The sequence below is a fragment of the Bos grunniens genome, chromosome 4 (assembly GCF_055505025.1).
Source record: "Bos grunniens cultivar Pamir isolate PY7600 chromosome 4, Bosgru_T2T1.0, whole genome shotgun sequence".
NCBI lineage: Eukaryota > Metazoa > Chordata > Mammalia > Artiodactyla > Bovidae > Bos > Bos grunniens.
In genome coordinates this window covers 59,466,955-59,479,908 of record NC_141168.1, presented here as the reverse complement: position 1 = coordinate 59,479,908, position 12,954 = coordinate 59,466,955, and the positions used below count along the sequence as shown (strand labels likewise).

General features: G+C 42.6%; 1 protein-coding gene across 2 annotated transcripts in view; it reads left to right on the top strand.

Moving 5' to 3' along the window:
• Window positions 1–12,954, top strand: part of AOAH (acyloxyacyl hydrolase) — a 190,488-nt gene that overhangs the window by 169,818 nt on the left and 7,716 nt on the right. For both annotated transcript variants that reach the window (XM_086396565.1, XM_086396566.1), the window contains one exon: window positions 4,475–4,551. In XM_086396565.1, the coding sequence (XP_086252691.1) occupies window positions 4,475–4,551 (77 nt within the window). The remainder of the gene's footprint in view (window positions 1–4,474; window positions 4,552–12,954) is intronic.

Below are 12,954 nucleotides of genomic sequence, written 5' to 3'. Positions count from 1 at the left end.
CCCCGTGGACTGTAGCCCACCAGGCTCCTCTGTCCATGGAGTTTTCCAGGCAAGAATACTGGAATAGGTTTCCATGCCCTCCTCCAGGGGAATCTTCCCAATCTAGGGATCAAACTCACATCTCTTGTGTCTCCTGCCTTGGCAGGTAGTTTCTTTACCACTGCACCTCCTGGGAAACTCTATGGAGTCATTTATTAAATCTGCAGTCTCAGTAGTCACGTGAAAATCTCTGCTCTCATTTCTATACTGCATTTGAGCATCACAAATATTACCTTCATATGTAATTCACAATTTTACACCCTGAGACAGAGCAAATGACTGTTGAGGGTCCCTGTCCCTCAAGGGTAGACATGAGACCTGTCTGTTCTCCACTCTGACAGCCTCAGTCCAGATCCAAAAGATGATTGCTCACCTTAAAGACTTTTTCTGTCTCTCGCTGACTCATCCTCCAACTGGTTATGAGCTAAACAGAGGCAGTAATTTTTTTCTCCTTTCAGGAAATGCCAGCCTGAGCAGGTGATGTCCTTTTTCTTCATCTCTACCACACCTCCCAAATGGGGGAAGGAAAATGCCACTTGACTGACAAGGCCATTTTTTCACTGACACTTTAAATATTCCACCAGCTGCCCTCAGCTTCTAAGACAACTCAATTAGAATAAACCTGGTTCCCCCACGTGTGTTTGTAAAATGACCAATAGCCATGAAATCTGACCAGAACTCAGATTTTTCTTTAAGTATCTGCTAATATTGCTGTTCATCAAGGAGCTAGCAAATGTTCTATGAGTCTTCTCCTGTGATTTCTATTGCATCTCTGAAAAACTGGTTATTAGCAAAGTTTTGACTTTACCAATAAAGAAAATACAGTAGGTACCATATCCCAAGAGATCGTTCATGCTGATTCAAGAGCTTTAAATCAGCTGTTCCAAAGAAAAAATTGGAATTCGTATACCTATTTTTAATTATGGTCCCAGGTAGGAAGCAAACTGACCAATTTACCATGATACCCTGCTTGGACATCCCACGCCAAAATCAGTCAGGAAGAAATAGAGACTACTGTTTACAATTGTATTTATTCTAAAGAGCAAAATTTCACCCTGAGATAAACAAACTAAAAAGGATCATTCTATCTAACTCTGTCTGGTCATAACACAGGTGAAACCTTAAACTCTTGCCTGTGAGTTACTGACTCTTCCTGTAAGTGTTGTAATTCTGATGTCTACAGATATTTAGTGACTGGTAACCCTCAAAGATAGAATCATCATGTGAGAAAATGATCCTACATTATGAGATCAAGCCTCCAAGGGAGTAGAAGGAATGACCATTCCTTTTCATTTAAAAAACAGTCATTAATTCTGATGACTGAATTTGTTCCATGAAGTATAATATCCATCACCACCTCTCCCTTCCTCTAAGGGAAATAGTTTTTCATTTAGTAGTTAGTAATGCACATAAAATTCAAATCAAAATGGAAACAGTCTAGACTAACTTTAAGCTTGGTTAAGGCTAGCGTTTAATCACACTAGAGAAACATAGTTATAAGAAGTCTGGTATTTATAATATGGGGCTCTCAGTAAACATTTCTCTCCAGGAACACCATCTTGGCTTAAACTTATAGGCTCAAATTTGTTTCACTTATGGGCTCAAATTTGCTTTCCACTGTGGATTTTCCAGCTTTCTAGATTACTGTAATTCCTTTCCAAATGTTCTCTTAGCCAGTAAAGGCACAAGTTTAGATTGAATTTGTTGATGAACCTTCTCTGCAAACAAGGAGAGCCAGAAAATACTGTAAGGAACTTCATGCCCCTGCTGGATCAGAGGATGTGTGGGTGGTCCAGGTCAGACCCATGCCTTGCTGTCCATCTTATTAATACAATCCTCATGTCTTATTCATCCAACTCTATAGCTTCTCATCAGGCTTTCTGAGGTCTTCATTGGGCTTGCTTTCCATTGTCTAACATGGACTGGGAATTACTTAACACTGGATAGAGATTCTTTCTCTCTTTCTTTTCTTTTTCACACTTGTTCAGCATAAGGGAAACCAAACTGAAAATAAAGGGAGACGCAAGAGAAAGGGTGGAAAAGCTCATTGAGAACTTGGGTGAGGTGAGAGAGCACAAGTAGCATAGAAGCGAGGTCACCTCTCCTGGGATAGATAATCTGGGAGGCTGATGTCTTAACCTGGGCTGGACCTTTCTGCATCATTATTGATTTTTGTTTTAGAAACTCTTGGGACTGCAAGACAGGGATAAGGCTGATCATACAGAAGAGCAAAAAGTATGGAGTGGGCTCAGTAATGGGTGACACTGACTTTGAAGAAACCTTTCCAAATGCCTGGTGCTCCATTAAGGGTAATTGGTTGGATAGTCAGATTGACAGTGACTCAGAGAATCAGTGTAAAATTCTAAAGTAGAAAAACAGGACCCCCCAAAAAAGTGAGTAGGAAAGTGGCCCATCATCTCCTGGTCAATCAAAGGGGAGAAGGAACAGCCTGAGCCAAACACTGGGAGCTCACAGCAGGTAAGACAGATGAGCAGAGCTGGGCGGGAGCAGCACTATGCACCCAGGAGGCCAGCACAGCCCACAGGTGCTTCAGCTTCAGGGCCAGAGGTTAAGGTGCAGCAGCCGGAGTTTAACATGAAACAGAAAATCTGATTCCAAGGTCATGCCTGAAAAACAGAACAACCAGGCAGACTGAAGCTGGAGCCAGGCAAGCTTGCCCAAGGCTCTGTCTTTCACAGGGTCCCTGTGGCCAACTGCAAGAAACTGTTGAGGTCTGCAAGCTGGTTCAGCAGAATAAGTCTTCATAAGGGTTAGTGTGGTTTCAGCATCATTGCAACTCTAAGCTTCCTATCAGAAGATCAGATATATGCTACTCCTTCAGAGAGATACATCATTTACCAGCATGAAGCAGTCTCCCTCAGGACCACATGTGGAGGACACAGTGGACAATGTCATTGATTTGAGTGTCACAACAAATGCAAAGGCCATTTTCCAATAGCTGTTTCTTCTAGAACCCTCCAATAAAACCCAGTAAAACACAAATATAAGAGAGTGGCTCAGTGGTGGCCATTCAGGCAGGGAAAAAGCCAACAGGAACTGGTAATCCAGCGTAAGACTCCAAACCACCAGCAGGGATTGTCTCCTGTGCTGTGAGAAGGGCAGCAGTATTTGCAGCCCCTCTGGGGATGAGATGGCTGGATGGCATCACTGACTCGATGGACGGGAGTCTGAGTGAACTCCAGGAGTTGGTGATGGACAGGGAGGCCTGGCGTGCTGCGATTCATGGGGTCGCAAAGAGTCGGACACGACTGAGCGACTGATCTGATCTGATCTGATCTGGGGACAGGGATTGGACTGCAAGTATAAATGGCCTGGCGTGATATTAGAACTAATTACAAAAGCAGCATAGTATTGATTCAGCTCCAGGGAAGTCCAGCTTCTTTTGTCCAGTCAGAGCCCCTAATAGAATTTTCATTCTTCCCTTGGGGCAAAGGGAGATAAAAAGTGGGGGGTGGGGCAAGAGGGCACAGATCCCTGCCCTTGAGTTTTTGCGGAGTGAGGAGGGAAGATGGAGTAGGAAATGGCAACCCACTCCAGTATTCTTGCCTGGACAATCCCCATGGACAGAGGAGCCTGATGGGCTACAGTCCACAGGGTTGCAAAGAGCCAGACACAACCAGTGATTGAACACATACGCACGAGGAGGGAGGAACCGGGGGAATCACAGCTGTGCCCACTCCCTTCTCAGGACACCAGGGAAGTGAGGACATGGTGGGCTACTCTAGTAACGGTAGGTCTCACAATTTTCTCTCTGGAGGTTTTCTGGGGATTTGAAATTTCCTTGAGAAATCCTTATTGACAATATGATATTACAATGTAGAGTTCATTGTGCTATTGCCTTGGGGCAACTGACATTCCTGGGTTTCACCCCTGTTGAAGAACAGTTTTATTGCTGCTCATCATTTTAAGGCTCATAGTGTTTTCTCTGTAGCTATGCTCTACATGTGATGTTGAGATCATTTTATGTAATTATATTTCTGAGAACTATGTGAGTTTTAATGATGATGGCTTGATATATGCAGGCAGTGTCTGGAAATGGCAACCCATGAAAGGAAAGGTTAGTTTAATAGTTTTCTCTTGTTTCTGAAATTCTGTTCTGGTCACTGAGAAACGAGATGGACTTAAATCAATGTTGAATATTTTACAGCTCACCCTTCCCTCCCACCCCCCTTACTCTACAAACCACATTCATCCAACACTATCACATGTTTTTCTTCTTGAGTTAAAGGGGGAAACTGATACAATGGAAATATCACTTCTGTTTAGAAAACCCCCATCCTGAAACAATGACTCAGAGGCAGATGTGGTTGGGTAAACATCAGCCCAGGAGGAGCATCCTTCACAGCCCTTATTCTGGGTGTTGACCACTGCTCAGAAAAGCATGTCTCTAATTCTGTGTGTGTCTGCCTTGCAGTCACGGAGGAGTGGCAAAGGAGAGGTGGGCAGCCCTGGCAGCTCATCGAACCTGTGGATGGATTTCACCCTAATGAGGTAAGAGCAGTCACATGATGGTTGCTAAAAGTTGTTATTTTTTCATTATATGCATCCATATGTTCATTTTTATCCTGTTTTATTCCAGAAAGAGTTTGAAGTGATATACATATATGTGTAAGATAGAAGATAAACATAAATTAAATTAATTTAATATTCATTTTAAAGAATAAAGTAAAAATCAGAGTAAAAGGAAAATGAGATAGAAATGATACCTGGATTCCTGACTTAATGTTTACAATTCATGATTTGTCCCAGAAATTCCTAAGGTACTCCCTGCAAGGACCCACAGAATCAACTCCAGGCTTTCCAAGAGGCTGATGCAAAGAGAGGCATAAACCATGGCCTTCAAAAGATAAAAAAAAAAATAAATTAAGTACTCAGAAAAAAAATCAGAAGGATTCCTGGAAATTAGAGAAATTTCTGTGAGAAATTTCTTCTACAGATCATTCTAGAAAATGAGAATTGTATGAGAGGAGAACAATGTCCTTGGCAATATCCTGCTGTAAAAGCTGTTTCCCATCTAGGATTCCAAGGGACAATTCTGGAAAGTAGTTCTGCTCTGGTCTCTTCACAGAGCAAGGGGAGCTGGAAGGTTGGATGCTGTCCCCTCCTGTCTTCATTCTGTCCATTATCCTGGCTGTAGCCAGGGAAGTTCCTCTTTTATCTGTTCTATATACTGGACTTCCTTATAATATCTCTTTATATAGAAAATAGGAAAAGAACCGGGGGCGGGGCTATCTCGGCCACTTGTTACATTTTGGTCAGTCAGGCCACAGGGAGGCCTGATCATCGCTGCAGAAGCTTGAAGAGAACCACGTTCTCCTTCCCTCGAGTTCTAGGTCCCATGAGTACCCATGGGCAGGGTTAAGAGTTATCTCAAAAGAAAAGGAAGACTGCTTTTCCACCATCAGATGATGGACAGTGGAGTCCCATAGATGCTGGGTAAATTTTAAAGTGAATATTAAACGCCCATGTGTTAAATAGCAACAACCCAAAAAATCTAAGTAATGCACTTCAGAATATCTAAGTTTCCTGTGTATCGCTTGGATATGTTGATCCAGAGAATTATTGACTAGAAGCTGCTTAAATATTAGAGTTTGCCCCCTCCCCTCAATGATGTCTGATTTTAGAATAGTTCACGTGGAGACCTGCTTTCTGGCAGTAATGAGGTAGTAGTTCTTATCGTTCTTTGTACATCACAGAATTTTACCCTCTGACTCTACCGAGAACAGGGACGAGAGGAGATGGTCGGATGGGGAGTAATGAGGAACAAACTAAAAAGAAGAGGGTCAAAGACAGCTTTGTTGTATCCCTTGGGACATATCTGTCTGATCTATCAAAAGAGTATTGTGTCCCTGCCTCTTAAAATAGCATTAGGGTTCAAGTTCTGTCAGATTGGGGCTCTTTCTTGCACTCAGACGGTTTCACCAATAACTGATTGTTGTGAACAGAGTCAAAAGCTGAAAATCAGTGTGTGCTATAATCTTCAGTTGTTCCTGAGAAATTTGTTCACATGCTGGGAGTGGGTGATAGAGTGGGCCACAGTGGGCGGAGCTATGACTAAAGTGGATGACAATGGAGAGATATGCCTAAAGCCTGCCTACTTAGCCTGTATGTTGAGCTGAATAGTCTAGATGGCGAATTGCCACCCAAGAATGTGTACTGAGTGCCTATCCGGTATCAAATACAGTGAGAAGTCAAGGATGAACAAAAAACTACCCCTGCCGGTTAAGGAGATTATAGGATAGAGTGGGAGAATGAGAAGTAAACAGATAATTAAATGTAAAGTAGTCAATGCCTCTAATTTACAAGCACAGATGCTAAGGGAGCATTATGGGAGATGGGATGGAGCAAAGGGGTATGAGAAAAACTTTTGGATGAGGGAACTCAGAATTAAGACTATGGACTTGTCAAGTGACAGGAAGAGGGAAGGGGCTGCAGAAAGTGTTTTGAGCCAAAGAAAGTGCAAAGGCAAGGACCTGAATACAAAAGAAAGCACAGCACATTGGAGGAAGTAAAAGTGCTTCAGTGTGGCTGAGACACAGAACACAAGAGTGGAGCGGAGAGAGAAGGATGAAGAGAGAGATTTAGGGACAGATCACATAGGGTCTGTATGGGATTTGACATTTCAGCTATGGAAGTGGAGACATTGAAGGTTTTTTCAGCAAGAAGGAAAAATACCCAGACTTAGGGCTTCCCTCGTGGCTCAAACAGTAAAGAATCTGCCTGCAATGTGGAAGACCTGGGTTCAGTCCCTGGGTCGGGAAGATCCCCTGGACAAGGGCATGACAGTCCGCTCCAGTATTCTTGCCTGGAGAATCCCATGGACAGAAGAGCCTGGCAGGCTACAGTCCATGGGGTCACGCAAAGAATCAGACATGACTAAGCGACTAACACTTTCACTTCTTTCACTTTGTGCTCTAAAAAGATACCTGAGGTGGTGGCGTGGAGAATGGTTTGGTCCAGAGGGAGGGAGACCTGTTTGGAGGACACTTTTGTGTGGGAGAGTGTGGTAGCCTGAACAGAGGTAGTGAGAGTGGGAGAGAGAAAGCCTCTATTGGAGTGATTCAGACCGTTAAATCAACAAAACATGGTTGTTTATTGGATGTGAAGGTGAAAGAGAAAGAGATGCTAAGCATGACGCTTCTTTTGTGAGTTGGGAAATTGGATAGATGAGCAGCAGGACATTGCCTGCTGAGATCAAGAACAGCTTTAGGGGGATAGGGTGGTTTGAGGAGGTGTTAGTAAAAGTTGCATTTAAAGATCCTACAGGATGTCTCTGCAACAAGCTCAGGAAGGGATCCGAGCTGTAGATACAGATGTGAGCAGCATCAGGACAGGGTTGTGACTTGAAGCCTTCAAGGCAGCCTCCGAATGTCCCTATATACTCTCCTCCCAATGGCGTGCCCTATAGCAGAAGGCGTGTGAATGGATTCTTCTACACCATGGGGAAGCTAGAGGAGTCCACCCCTTTTCCATCTTGAAAGAGCTAGTTGGTCAAGGCTGAGTCACATGACCTCATGTTGATGGCACAGACATAATGCCAACCAAAAGAGTAGACACGAACCTTTGTCCAGTCCCCCTCGCCATTTCCTGTACCTCTGAGCAAGACAGTTGCTACTGGCCCCTCACCACCAAGAGCGGAGCAGGCTTTATTTTATTGGCCTATTTCTTTCTAAAACCATGGTGGAGAAGCAGAGGGGGACAGTGTATAATCACTATTGATTCAACTGTTCCAGTATTCTCAGAGAGACAAGTGTAATTAAACATAAACATGGATTTTTGTTTAAAAGTTCAAATTTATGATAGATATTAATTTTTGAGCCAGATTGTATTCACCATCTAAGTGAAAGTAAGCACATATAGAAAAATCCTGATATACTAACAATCACTTTATTTTTTATCTCATTCCCAAAACGTAGAACAAAATTTTAAGAAATACCATCTTCATTTTAAGGGGGTAATGGGACTAGAAGAGTATAATGCCAGACCTGCTGATTGAATGGATTTCATGAGTAGGGAAGGAGATGACTCACAAAATTAGACACCTGGATGAAGAGAGGTGAAAATACCAAGTCAAAGAACTCAGAAAAAGGAAAAGATTCAGTTCAGTTCACTTCAGTCGCTTGTCATGTCCAACTCTTTGTGATCACATGGACCACAGCAGCCAGGCCTCCCTGTCCATCACCAACTCCTAGAGTCCACCCAAACTCATGTCAATCGAGTCAGTGATGCCATCCAACCATCTCATCCTCTGTTGTCCCCTTCTCCTCCTGCCCTCAATCTTTTCTAGCATCAGGGTCTCTTCAAATGAGTCAGCTCTTCTCATCAGGTGGCCAAAGTACTGAAGTTTCAGCTTCAACATCAGTCCTTCCAATGAACACCCAGGACTGATCTCCTCTAGGATGGACTGGTTGGATCTCTTCGCAGTCCAAGGACTCTCAAGAGTCTTCTCCAGCACCACAGTTCAAAAGCATCAATTCTTCGGTGGTCAGCTTTCTTTATAATCCAACTCTCACATCCATACATGACTACTGGAAAAACCATAGCCTTGACTAGATGGACCTTTGTTGGAAAAGTAATGTCTCTGCTTTTTAATATGCTATCTAGTTTGGTCATAACTTTCCTTCCAAGGAGTATGTATCTTTTAATTTCATGGCTTCAGTCACCATCTGCAGTGATTTTGGAGCCCCCAAAATAAAGTCATCCACTGTTTCCACTGTTTCCCCATCTATTTGCCATGAAGTGATGGGACCAGATGCCATGATCTTAGTTTTCTGAACTTTTTCACTCTCCTCTTTCACTTTCATCAAGAGGCTCTTTAGCTCCTCTTCACTTTCTGCCATGAGAGTGGTGTCATCTACATATCTGAGGTTATTGATATTTCTCCTGGCAATCTTGATTCCAGCTTGTGCTTCTTCCAGCCCAGTGTTTCTCATGATGTACTCTGCATATAAGTTAAATAAACAGGGTGACAATATACAGCCTTGACATACTCCTTTCCTGATTTGGAACCAGTCTGTTGTTCCATGTCCAGTTCTAACTGTTGCTTCCTGACCTGCATACAGGTTTCTCAAGAGGCAGGTCAGATGTTCTGGTATTCCCATCTCTTTCAGAATTTTCCACAGTTTATTGTAATCCACACAGTCAAAGGCTTTGGCATAGTCAATAAAGCAGAAATAGATGTTTTTCTGGAACTCTCTTGCTTTTTCAATGACCCAGCGGATGTTGACAATTTGATCTCTGGTTCATCTGCCTTTTCTAAAGCCAGCTTGAACATCTGGAAGTTCACGGTTCACATATTGCTGAAGCCTGGCTTGGAGAATTTTGAGCATTACTTTAGTAGCATGTGAGATGAGAGCAATTGTGCGGTAGTTTGAGCATTCTTTGGCATTGCCTTTCTTTGGGATTGGAATGAAAACTTACCTTTTCCAGTTCTGTGGCCACTGCTGAGTTTTCCAAATTTCCTGGCATATTGAGTGCAGCACTTTCACAGCATCCTCTTCCAGGATTTGAAATAGCTCAACCGGAATTCCATCACCTCCACTAGCTTTGTTCATAGTGATGCTTTCTAAGGCCCATTTGACTTCACATTCCAGGATGTCTGGCTCTAGGTGAGTGTGAGTGATCAACCATCATGATTATCTAGTCATGAAGATCTTTTTTGTACAGTTCTTCTGTGTATTCTTGCCACCTCTTCTTAATATCTTCTGCTTCTGTTAGGTCCATACCATTTCTTTACTTTATTGAGCACATCTTTGCATGAAATGTTCCCTTGGTATCTCTAATTTTCTTGAAGAGATCTCTAGTCTTTCCCATTCTATTGTTTTCCTCTATTTCTTTGCACTGATCACGGAGAAAGGCTTTTTTATCTTTCTTTGCTATTCTTTGGAACTCTGCATTCAGATGCTTATACCTTTCCTTCTCTCCTTTGCTTTTCACTTCTCTTCTTTTCACAGCTATTTGTAAGGCCTCCTCAGACAGCTATTTTGCTTTTTTGCATTTGTTTTTCTTGGGGATGGTCTTGATCCCTGTCTCCTGTACAATGTCACGAACCTCCGTCCATAGTTCATCAGGCACTCTGTCTGTCAGATCTAGTCCCTTAAATCTATTTCTCACTTCCACTGTATAATCATAAGGAATTTGATTTAAGTCATACCTGAATGGTCTAGTGGTTTTCCCCATTTTCTTCAATTTAAATCTGAAATTGGCAATAAGGAGTTCATGATCTGAGCCACAGTCAGCTCCCAGTCTTGTCTTTGCTGAGTGTATAGAGCTTTTCCATCTTTGGCTGCAAAGAATATAATTAATCTGATTTCAGTGTTGGCCATCTGGTGATGTCCATGAGTAGAGTCTTCTCTTGTGTTGTTGAAAGAGGGTGTTTGCTATGACCAGTGCATTCTCTTGGCAAAACTCTATTAGTCTTTGCCCTGCTTCTTTCTGTACTCCAAGGCCAAATTCACCTGTTACTTCAGATGATTCTTGACTTCCTACTTTTGCATACCAATCCCCTATAATGAAAAGGACATCTTTTTTGGGTATTAGTTCCAAAGGTCATGTAGATCTTCATAGAATCGTTCAACTTCAGGCTCTTCAGCATTACTGGTCACGGCATAGAGTTGGATTACCATGATATTGAATGGTTTGCCTTGGAAATGAACAGAGACCATTCTGTCGTTTTTGAGATTGCATCCAAGTACTGCATTTCGGACTCTTTTGTTGACTATGGTGGCTACTGCATTTCTTCTAAGGGATTCCTGCCCACAATAGTAGATATAATGGTCACCTGAGTTAAATTCACCCATTCCAGTCCATTTTAGTTTGCTGATTCCTAGAATGTTGATGTTCACTCTTGCAATCTCCTATTTGACCACTTCCAATTTGCCTTGATTCATGGACCTGACATTCCAGGTTCCTATGCAATATTGCTCTTTACAGCATTGGACCTTGCTTCTATCACCAGTCATATCCACAACTGGGTGTTGTTTTTGCTTTGGCTCCATCCCTTCATTCTTTCTAAAGTTATATCTCCACTGATCTCCAGTAGCATATTAGGCACCTACCCACCTGGTGAGTTCATCTTTCAGTGTACTATTTTTTTGCCTTTTCATACTGTTCATGGGGTTCTCAATGGAAGAATACTGAAGTAGTTTGCCATTCCCTTCTCCAGTGGACCACATTTTGTCAGGAGAAGATTGGAACATTCTAAATTTGGGGTACCTGCACTATATCCAGTCACTAGATCAAGTTTATGAGTTCTGATCTCAGGAGAGGGGTCTGGCCTGGAGACACAGATTTGGGAATCACCTGCTTCTAGGTGAGAGTTAGAGACACTGGCAGGGATGAGGTTGGCCCAAGGGATCAAATTATGAAGAGAAATAAACATCAAACAGGATTAAGATTGAGAAGGTATTTTAGTTGTCTACTGTTGCATACCAAATGATTTTAAAACCATGCACATTACTTATCTGACAGTTTCTGTGGCCAGCAACATGGGTTAACTGGGTATCCTGCTCCACTGTCTCTCCCAGGTTGCCATCAATGTGTCTTCCAGGGCTGGGTATCATTTGAAAGCTTAACTTGGATCTGCCTCCAAGTTCACATGCAGAATTTAGTTCCTTGAGGCTTGTGGAACTAAAATGTTGCTAGCAACAGTTCCTAGCTGGCTGTTGCTCAGAGGCCACCTGAGTGACCTGTTTCATCAGTGAGGACAAAACGGCAACAGAGAGTATCTGCCAGCAAAACAGAAGTCACAATGGTACACAACCTAATCTCAGAGTAACGTTCCATCACCTTTGCCATATCCCAGAAGTTAAAAGCAAATGTCAAGTTCCACCACACTCAAAGGAGAGGGATTACACAGGTGTGACTGTCATGAATCCGGAACTATTGGCCCTCCCAGCAGGACCCACTGGAAAGAAGATCTGGGAGATCACTAGATGCCTCCGGAGACAGCTGATGTAGCAGAGAGTTGGGAATAGCTGTCAAACTACTGACAAAATGCAAAGAAAGTTTGTCCTAGAAAAGAAACATCATGGTAAAGACCCAAGACCCAGATTGGTGACCTGTGGAAGGTACAGCAATTCTATATGTTCAACGTCTACCTTTTAAAATCTTCGCAAAGTTAAATATCTGAAAAGGCACTCAAAACATCTCTGAGTCTAAAATCAGACAATAGTAAACAGGAAATGTTGAAAGAATCACAAACATATTAAGTCCAGTTTTCTTGGCTATGCTGAGACTCTCTAGTTAAACATTCCTGACACCTTCTGCCTTTAGAAACTCCATCCAACAAAGTCTCTGCAAAACAGCCTCATCTCTTATCATGCAAGGAGCAACTCAAACCAACCTTTTCAAACTCTCCCTGCAGGCAGTGAATCTTCCATGATATCAACTCCCTCTTCTTTCTTGAGCCCTGACTCGTTTACACTGCTGGAAGCAAACATCTATATATAAAATCAGTAGGGTGGCTTTAAATAAGTTTAATAGCCTCTAGATCTTTATTTGTCTCAACACGTAAGTCCCTGGGACCCCAGGTCCATGGCAGACTTGTGGAGTCCCTCAAAGAAGGCATCTCTGCTGGCAGTGGGGAAAGAGAAGAGAAAGGGCCTTCTGGGCCAGGAAACCCTCAAATAGTGGTCATTTAGGCTGGTCACCCAGGTATGAAGGACCGTGTTTGTTCAGTTTGCTTTATACACCAGCTGGCAGCAGTGGTTTGAGTGGTGGCACACTGAATCAGCACAGACAGGCTGGAGCTGGAAACTTACATTTTTCCTTAAATGTTTTAAAACACATCTTATACCACTATCACATTGTAAGCTTACAAATTTACAATTAATTGGGAACAAAAGCAACCAGGTCCAACAGATTGTGTTTCTGAGCAGATTAAGAGGCCAGAGA